This window comes from Felis catus, chromosome A3, assembly GCF_018350175.1.
Source record: "Felis catus isolate Fca126 chromosome A3, F.catus_Fca126_mat1.0, whole genome shotgun sequence".
NCBI lineage: Eukaryota > Metazoa > Chordata > Mammalia > Carnivora > Felidae > Felis > Felis catus.
Genome location: NC_058370.1, coordinates 60,712,067 through 60,722,488, shown reverse-complemented (window position 1 = coordinate 60,722,488; position 10,422 = coordinate 60,712,067). Strand labels below are relative to the sequence as shown.

Sequence of the window (10,422 nt, the reverse complement as noted above, 5' to 3'; positions counted from 1 at the left end):
AGAGTTGCCTGGTTTCTGTTCATGTCCTTGACCTTGTTGTTTCTGGGAGCCTTTTAATGTCCTTCTCATAATGGCCATTCATTCCTTAAATTTTCCAGAATTGGTTACTTTTGCTTAAAACTAAAGAACCATAACTCAGTCAGGTCCTATATGCTTATCTTCAGTCATGTTTTGTGGGAAGTGGACTTGTTCAACAAGTGTGTGGCAGGAGTTACTGAAATAAGAAGCCAGTCCCTGGATCTTCAGCAAATAAGAGGAAGAAGACAAAGAAGCTTGATGTGAGTCAGGGATGTGGAGTATATCACTTTCAGATCAGCTTTACCACAGTCAGCTCTCAGTTACTTGTGAAGCTAGAATTCCATCTCTAGCTTCTCCATTGTCCCACAGGTTGACTGGCTTATGAGTAGGCATATCTCACAATCACACCCTGGTGGCTTAGACAGATACTTGGAGAAAGACAAAAGCTCAGGTCAGGCTCTCTTGTTAACAATTCCAGTAAAACAAGGGCCAGTTTATCCCATTGAAATCATGGGATAAAATAAGGCCTCACTGGAATATGTAGATGTCAGTCACCATGATATTCACACTTAAAATAATTATGCATACGTCTATGTGCGTTTCATGGGAACTGTACTATGAACTGGGTGGGTTTCCTTTTCTTTTTTTTTTTTAATTTTTTTTTAACATTTATTCATTTTTGAGACAGAGAGAGACAGAGCATGAATGGGGGAAGGTCAGAGAGAGAGGGAGACACAGAATCTGAAACAGGCTCCAGACTCTGAGCTGTCAGCACAGAGCCCGACGTGAGGCTCGAACTCATGGATGGCGAGATCATGACCTGAGCCAAAGTCGGACGCCCAACCGACTGAGCCACCCAGGCGCCCCTCCTTTTCTTTTTTAATGCTTATTTGCATTAAGAAAACTGAGATATGAATTTTCTGTCATAATTGCAGCTATTTCTTTGCCAGTGTTGGGTATAACGCATCCATTTCAAATTCTCAAAGGGGGGCCATCTGAATACCTGCGAACTGAGCCCACTCATAGAGCTTTGCCTAGAAGCCATGTCTTTTATAGAATTTAGCTCGGGCGAGAAGATCATTGACCAAGTCATTGTCTATGTCCACTGGGGTTGCAATAGCATCGATTCCTGACTTAAAGGCCGAGAGACCACCTGAAATGAAACAGAAGTTCAGAATGAAACATTAACTTTCAGCAGAAATCAGCTTTGAGCATTCCCAGGATGTAAGCCCCCTAGGTAAATCTTCCAAAGCACGCAGTCCCAGATCCTTCCCTTTTCCTCCCCTCCTAAAAGGATCAACTACCCCAAGAATGTCTGGGAAAATTCCAGATTGCTTTCTTTCTCTCTCCTTTTAAAAGTCCTTTGTATTTCTTGCTACAAAAGTCGTATTTGCTTCTTATAGAGTCCAGGTCTGGCAAAAGTAGATCCTCAGCAAATCAGTCTGAGAATGCTTATAACATTCTCTCAGCCATTAAATAGCTTACTCATTTTTTAAAAATTACTTATTCACTCACTTTTTTAGGCACTCAGTTAATGTTTTTAAGCACCTACTATGTGCCAGGATGGGTGCCACACAGGATGGGTGCACAACGGTATCCAAGACATAATCATTTCTATGTAGGGATATGTGTGTGTAGGTATATTTTACCCAAGAATTTTGATCTTCAATAGCTACTTATGTGTTTAACATAATTATCCTCTGCTCTGATGTATAGAGGAAAAGCTCCCTGGTCCTGATCCCTCATTTCAAGGAAAAAGAAATTGTTTGTTCTAAATTAAGGATGTTAAAGGAGGAGAGAGGTATATACATACCATGAGTCCATAGAAGATAGAGCTAATAGGACTTGGTGTGGTTGGATGTGAAGACAGAAAGAACCAGAGAACCTAAGAAAACAATCTGTTTTTCTGGCTGGAATGACTAGACATATTTTGACACCTTTCAGAGATAGAAAATGCAGAAGAAAGAGCAAGTTTATAGTGGGAAGCTAGTGACTTAATTCAGTCTGGAAGATGCTGAACTTGAGGAGATCTGTGATCAACCAAGCAGAAATCTCCACTTGGACATGTCATGGTACCTAAAGCCCTGATGTCACTGAGAATGCTCACAGAGTAAAAATGTGTTCAAACAATTCATAAAGAGGTTAACAGTTTCTTTCATCAAGAAAAAAAACTATCAGAGAGAGGTAAACATATTCTTTTAAACTATGGCATTAATACTCAAGACATCACTCAGTGGCTCAGTAACCAAGGAGAGAGGTAATGAGAATGCCAACGTCTGGCAGAAGAGGAAATGGAAGTTGGGAAGGAAGACCACTCAAAGTAACTCAGTGGTTTGGAGGAAACTAGTACAGTCATCCGGCAGCTCCTCCCATGCCCACTGTTGACCCCATGAGAATGCCCTCAGGGAGGCCCAGGGCACATCTGGTCTTCAGGGGTCTCACTCACTGAACTTTTTAACAAAGCTCCACAAATATGGCCTACCTTTGAGGTGTTGAGCCACACTCCACGTGGGGAACTTTTTCTGGATTGCCTTTATTTTGTCTGTTAGAATCCCAACAGCCTGCAATAGGTGTTCTTTGCTGTCCCAGGTACCGACAGGGTGATGAATTTTTTTATCAAGCTAGAAAAATCAGATAATAATGTCAGCATCTAGATGAAACAATGCATTTTTCTGCTATTCCTGATTTCTCTTCCTTGTATTCAAGTACACAGACAGTGGCCTCGGCCCCCTTACTTTATCTCCACAGAATCAATTCTATAGTCCTTTTTCTCACGAAAAGAGAGTCGGAGAAACAAAGTATGATTTAGGAGATGTGAATGTGGCATAGTTTTAGTTAAGCTCTCAAATAGAAATAAATATATGAAAAAGTTGTTTCAAAACAATTAGCACTCAATGTCTAGATACTTGCAGTCAAAAATAAAAATTTGTTTCTAACTGGGACAGCTAAAGTCTGGGTTTCTACAGACAATTTAAAATAAAGACTGGAAGCAAACATCCAAATAATTTGGATTGTCTTCTCCAATTTGCTTAAAAAAACAAGTTGGTTCAAATAGAGCTTAATTATAGTGTTTTGATCTACGTGGATGAAATTTACTACTTTATGAACCCCAAATGGACACCTTTAATAGTACCCTTTATAAGATTTTCTCAATTAAGTGTATTACATTTTATTAGTTGCAAACTATAATTATAAAACTCATTAAATACTCTTTTCTGAAGACAGCCAATAACTGATAAATCCTGAATGAAATAACCAAAGATAAGTTAGAGAAATACAGAAGTGCAAATGATGCTGAAGTACCAGGGTGTTTTGAAGACTGGAAGTACTGCAAATGAGTATCCAGATTGGATTGAGCTTGCATAAGGAAGGATGAAGTGGGACTGACTGAAAATTTCCTTGCCAGGTACCTGCATCAAGCCAAATCTAAGTCCTCTGTGGTCCCAGCCATCTTGCAGGACTGCTCCACCATGGCTTTCTCTGGAGATGATGGCTGCAATGAGAGCAGGGTCCACACAATGCCTCAGCCCAACTTCTTTGATCAGAATCTGGTAAGGCTTTAAGGCCCTCAAATCCATCTCAGCAAACATTTCAGAACCACGGATCCCTAAGTCAATAGAAAATAAACTGTTTACTCCAGAAGAAAACCCGCTTTCAAAGTTTAGTAAGTTAGTCACGGCGCCTGACCACATCTTGGAACTATTCTAGGACATTTTCTGATCTCTAATTGCATAAACCTTGAAAGGTTCACAACCACTGGCAGATACCACCTCTGCTCTCTTTCTTGATCTTCTGCTACCCGCCACATTGGTGCATTGGGAAGACTCTTGAACTAGAAGTCAGCCAGCCTAAATTTGAGTCTGGTTCTGCCACTACCTAGTTCCAGACCCATGGGAAGTCTCTTCTTGCTGAGCCTCAGTTTTCAGATCTATAAATCGGGGGAGGTAGGATTAGATTGACCTTGTTGTTGCTTCCAGTGCTGATTTTCTAATACTGGGATAACATGAAGAAGATTTTGGAACAGGATTCTCAAAAGACAAGATGTACAGAGAGCAAGAGGCGTGCTTAAAATGCTCATGCTGTAACATGAAGTAAAAACCAACAAAAAAACATAAAACAAAGCCAGAATGTAATATTTTATGCAAACAGTCATTTCAATATGTAGAAGTAAACCCATTAAGACAAAGTTTGGAAAGAATAGGGGAAAATGAAAAGAAACAGATTGTTAGGTTGGTGAGGATTCTGCTTTCTTCTAATTTTTAATTTTGGTATCATTGTTGTAACAGTGATTATACCCTTTTAAAATTAAGCTACTTCCTAAAAATGAATCTGGAAATGATGAAAATGGGAAAGCCAAATGTTTGCTTTGCTTTTCACTTACCACAGTTAATCAACCTGGTTATATCACAAGAAGCACCAGAGGTCTCCATGGTCATGATATCACCGTAGCAGCCGTGGTACAGGCGGGGATGCAGGTGAGGGCTCATTGACTGAGTGAAAGGGTATGAGCCCCTAGAAGTGCCTGGTGGATAGAATGATAATTCACATGAAGCCTGTGAGAAATATCACTCGAGTTGCTATAATTAGTGTTACTAAACCAAAGGCGAAGCCATAGATTTACTCCTCCCCAAGTCCCTCCCAAGACCCTTAGGATGGTTCATTAGACAAAACAGAATAGAAGATTCCTCCTTCCCACTTTACCAGAACCTTAAAAAAAAATTTTTTTTAAGTAGTCTTCACACCCAACATAATCTGGAGATCAAGAGTTACATGCTCTACCGACTGAGCCACCAGGCATCCCCCCCCCAAATTTTTAATAAAGCACTTAATTCCAAACATTGTAGAAAGTATTATGAAAATTAAATTTTTATAGGTCTCAAAAACATTTGCTGTAATCTTGATCAGAATTAAAATTACCGCTAGAGGGGAGTCTGTTTGGCTCAGTCAGTTAAGCCGCCGACTTCAGGTAGGGTCATGACCGCCCAGTTTGTGAGTTCCAGCCGCACATCGAGCTCTGGGCTGACAGCTCAGAGTCTGGAGCCTGCTTTGAATTCTGTGTCTCCCTTTCTCTCTGCCCCTACCCCGCTCACACTCTGTCTCTCTCTCAAAAAAAAAAAAAAAAATTAAAAATTTTTAAATAAATAAAATTGCTACACTAGAGTTTTAAGCAGGAACTTTGAGAGAAATGTTAAGACACTTCTGACACAAATACTTCTGGGATATAAGCACTTATATTAATAACCGCTTTTGTTTAAGAATATAAGAAAGAAGGGTAAAAATACCATGTAAGATAAAAAAGAAGGATGCCATTACCTTAAAATATCCATTTTATATCATGTTTCTACAAATTTGAGTGTCTAAGTATAATTAGTAACCTTGGAAATAAAATTTAACTTACCATAAAAATTTAAGTTAAATTCATTCTTATTTTTTATTTTATCATTATGAAGTGACTTTCTGTCCAAGTCTATTTGCTAAAGGAGATAAAGAGCTTTTCTGTAAGTTGGAAAGTTTGTTCTAATAATTCCTAAGATTGTTGACTAATATCTTAAGACTACATATATTTGTTGTAAGAAATTATGTTTGTTAAAACACTTGATGTAAAAAATTATGTTGGGGCACCTGGGTGGCTGAGTCAGTTAAGCGTTCAACTCCTGATTTCAGCTCGAGTCATGATCTCACAGTTTGTGAGTTCAAGCCCCACGTCAGGCTCTCCCTCTCTCCCCCGCCCCCACCCCTGTACCCTTCCCCTGCTTGCTCTAGCTTCCTCTCTCTCTCAAAAATAAATAAATAAACTTAAAAAAAAACCGCTGTTGTTTCATTTAGTGTTGTAAATGGTGTTTTTAAATAGGACCATTCACCACAGTTAATCTGGTTCTGATTAACTTGACAGTATAAAGAGACTCTCTTAGAATTAGGCACATAACCAATGGAACTCTTCCTTAAAAATGTTTATTTTAAAAGGAAAACAAAGCAACTCTAAAGATTAACTTGTTTAAAAAGCAAAACTCAGGGCGCCTGGGAGGCTCAGTTGGTTGAGCATCCCACTTTCTCTCAGGTCATGTGATCTCCAGGTTAGTGAGTCCGAGCCCTGCATTGGGCTCTGTGCTGACAGCTCAGAGCCTGGAGCCTGCTTCAGATTCTGTGTCTCCCTCTATCTCTGCCCCTACCCTGCTCATACTCTGTCTCTCTCTCAAAAATAATAAATAAATAATTTTTTAAAAAAATAAAAAATAAAAAGCAAAACTCATCTAAACAAATAAAAATACAGGCACAATCTACTCTCTCCTATCTACAAACAGGCAAAAAAACCAAAAGTTTGTAAATGGACAAGGAAGTCAGACAGTGAAACTATCAAGTAAACTCAGAATACTAAGAAAGCCTATTTAGATAGTAAAAGCAGCAGAAACTAGCAAAGCTTTTCAAAGCAGTGTGGATTTCCATGTGATGGCAAAGAGCAGGAACCATCACATTGGCACTCTCCATGGCCCTCAGTATACCTTGTGCCTACAATATGTGTAGGAAATATACATGAATGAATGAATGAATGAATGAATAGATTTCCATGACATAGATTATATGTAAGATAGAGGCATGGAAGCTGTGAGTGAGGGTGCAGACTGACAACATGTATCCAGAATCTAACCACTTCTCACTACCTCTGCTACCACCACCAGGGTCCAACCCACCATTGCTAATCTTGATTATTGTAATAGCCTCCTAACTGACCTCCCTCCTCCACCCTTACAGTCTAATCCCCAGCAGCCAGAGTAGTCTATGGAAACATGCCTGGAATCATATCAGTCTTCTCTCTTAACCTTCCAATAGCTTTCCAATCATTCAATTCTGGCCTCCAAGCCCTACTTGATCTGGACTGAACCAGAACTTGATCTCTACTTGAACCAGAACTGGTTCTTACACATTATAGACACATACTAAAACATTTACAGGTAAAATGTTTTGATGTTTTGGGTTGCTTTAAAATATTTCAACCTCCCCATCACCAAAAATTTTTTTTTTGTAGAGATGAGGGATAAATAAAAATAAGAATAGCAAAGTGTTGAAAACCATAGATGCTTGATGGGAGTTAATTATGGGTCCATGGGAGTTAATTATGCTATTCCCTCCCCCATTTTATATGTTTGAAACATTCTACAACAAACTTTTTTAAATTACCTTATTAAAGAGCCTTTTTTTCCTACTTACATTAAAAAGGCAACATACTCATGCCTCATTCCTTGTCACCCACTACCTTACATTATTTTATTTATATCACGTATCACCATCTGACTTGTCTTCCTTCCTTTCTTCTTTTATTTCTTCCTCTCTTTTTTCTGTCTGTTTCTCTCACTAGAACATTTTTTTTCTACTATATCTTCCTCAGCACCTAGAACAATCCTGACATAAAGTGGACATTCAGTAAATATTTGTGAATAGATACATGAATGGATGGATGGATAGATGGATGGATGAGAAGTAAAGGAATTATCTGTATCAAGTGTCCATATGTCAAAAGTTTCCATTTCTTTCCACTAGAGAGTCAGCCTTTGCCATGCTCGATATGTGGCTCAAAGGCCACAAGTATCAAAGTGATCTGTATGCTTATTAAAAATGCATATCTATGGCCTCCTCATACTAGGTCTATTGAGCCAGTTTTTAGGTTTAAGGTCAAAGAATCTCCACTTTAACCAGGATTCCCAACAGATTCATGCATACCAAAGTTTGATTTAAGGGGATTATAATATGACCATGGACTTTACGCTACTTGTATTGACATCGTAAACACACAGGCCCTTCTTAATTATAGTCACCTTTCAGTTAAACATAGTATAGTAGCTTATAATTAGTCTACTAGCTATGTAATTCTGCTGTCACCTGGGAATTAAAGAAGGAATAAAAATTCTAAACTATGTTCCCCTGCCTTTGACCATATAAGTAATTGGAAATCATCACTTTTCTGTAGTCTTACTTTTTCAAATTTAGAATTAAACATTTTAGAAACACTTTCTTCTCAATCTTCACTCTATTCATAAAGACAATTTGGACATTGTTTACAATGTCTTTTTATTTTTCTTAAGCCAAAATTTCAATTTTTTCTTTTTCAAAGTCCCTCACCATCTCACCATCCTAACTTTTTAGCCTTCCCTTCAGAAATCGTTACTTCTGTTCTGGTCACGCTGAACTGTTTATTGCATCCCAAATACTTTTCATCCATTTCTGCTTTTCTGTACTAAAGTCACTCTATCCATTCAGCGACTCCTTTCTTCTTTTATCAAAATACAAAACGTTCCTCAAGTATCACATCCCCTAGGAAAGCCTTTTGGTATCAACATCCTGACTAGATGTGAACTCTTCATCCTAAACTCCTCCAAGACTAGTGTCTTTTGTGTCTATATTCATTTAACTCTTATTTACTGCCTGGTATTGATAATTTTATCTTCATATGTCTTGCCTCCTAAGGCATTGTTCCATAAATTCTCACTGAGATCACCTTCACCTGCTTGGCAAGCAGAATACACTCTTGATTATAGATATAAGCAGTTGATTGATGGCCAGGCTGATTAGGAGTGCCCACCCCTCCATTGCATGTAATCATTGCCTTTTCTGATTCATGACTGTGCTGCATATTTTTGTGGACACCCTGAAAACAATACTAAATGTCAATCAGTGACTTACCAATGAGAGCAACAAGTCCCCAAAACAGGATAGAGGATAGCATGGTAGTGAATCTTATCCTGCAGCACCTGTTATGATTTGAAAGAGAAACTGGCTAATTTTAAAACTTGAAAGGTTCCTAAAGGAAACTTGTTTTGATTTTAAAAAGTTTAGAGTCATTTATAATATAATACCTTTTCACCAGTTCCAAGATAGTATTCTCATAGGCTCAGTATTATGGTTCACTGAATCACTCTCTTGTCTAAGTATAACCTCCCAACTCTTTTTAATCCAACTTCATATTGACATGAGTCTATGAATATCTTACATATGTTACACACACACACACACACACACACACACACACACACTCCCATCCCATCTCCAAGATTGCTTACATCATAATTTTGTTCCAATTCTTATACCAATCTCCTTAGAAAATCATAAGAAATCACGAGAAGAGCATTAGAGATCATGACTCAGAAGAGGTTAACTGTGCTCCCTACATTCCTCCATTGACTCTATTCTTGGTGTCATTCAAAAGACAGCTTAAGTGTTCTACAAGACACAAGAAGGCTAGCACTAACCTGGTTTGTGAACTTGCAGAGAAAGTCTCCCCTCTGAGTTTGGGAAGGTTCCCCGTTCTCAGCACCACCTTGCACGCCAGGCTTTAACAAAGCAGTGGCCTTCGTCCTAAAAGGTTAAAAAATTTAAGAATCCATTAGTTGGTAGATCTGTGAGTACCTGGCTTCAGTCCAAGCAGACTTCAGTGTGGATCTGCCACGGTGGAGGGAAGTTTTAAATGCCAGCATGTAGACTCACCTGCCTCTTCTTACCTTCATCCTGTACCACTGATCATTGGAGGAGGTTTATATATGGTTTAAAACCCTCTCTTTAAGCCACTGACCTCATTAGACCTGATTATAATAATACTTTGGACTTAGGTGGCCCTTTTAATAAAAATATTTCAAAGCATTTATTAACCACTATTAATTAATTAATCTAATGAACCCCCAAGTTGTAGTGGAGGCATATATTTGGTGGACAGTATCTAAAATTGAGGTAGGTCAACAGCTTCTAAATTTGAGAACAAGAAGCAGATAATTAGTATAAAAAAGATAAACAGGAACTACTAGCAGCTCTCATTCCTGGATTGGTTGTTTGCCTGAAGTTTGAGCCTCCTGCTCTTTGTTCCTCATTCCATTGTCGCATGATCCACATACTAATATGCCACAGGGCTTCTTGTTCCAATTCTACACTGACAAACAGAGCCAAGATTGACTACCTGCTATGGGAGATCAGTACAAAGCCAGGGAGTAGCAATATGAGTGCTGGTTTCCCAAACTATCTGAGGAAATGGGAAAAAAAGATTTGGCCAGGTATGAACATTTTTATCAAGGATGGAGTATTTTTCTTCACATTTATGTCCAAAGGAAGAGATAAAAGCACATTGTGCAGTGCTGGGAACAGGAAATGGAAGAGACATTCTTGAAATAGACAAAGCACATTTTCCAAAGGGGAGGAAGTTTTATATGGGTCCCTTTCACATGTATGAGAAGTTTCTAACACTGTACACAATCCTTCCATAAATCCACAAGATGAAGACAGGTGTGAGAGAGACTGAGCAGGAGATGGGAAAGATGAAGGGCCTGAGTCAACCAACTTGCCAGGCTCCCTGGCAATGAATAAACCACAACTTCTAGGAGATCATGCCTTCATGAAGCTGATCTCTGCACTATCTCATTTCAT

At 38.7% G+C, this 10,422-nt stretch overlaps 1 protein-coding gene across 1 annotated transcript; it reads right to left on the bottom strand.

Annotated features, from left to right (window-relative positions):
* Window positions 1-934: 934 nt before the first annotated feature.
* Window positions 935-9,526, bottom strand: LYG2 (lysozyme g2). Its single transcript, XM_003983906.5, has 7 exons — window positions 9,496-9,526; window positions 9,261-9,366; window positions 8,695-8,762; window positions 4,400-4,540; window positions 3,429-3,625; window positions 2,501-2,639; window positions 935-1,171 (listed from the first exon to the last, which is right to left on the bottom strand). Exons 3-7 carry the CDS (start codon window positions 8,735-8,737, stop codon window positions 1,053-1,055), a joined length of 639 nt encoding a protein of 212 aa, XP_003983955.1. The 5' UTR covers window positions 8,738-8,762; window positions 9,261-9,366; window positions 9,496-9,526; the 3' UTR covers window positions 935-1,052.
* Window positions 9,527-10,422: the final 896 nt, after the last annotated feature.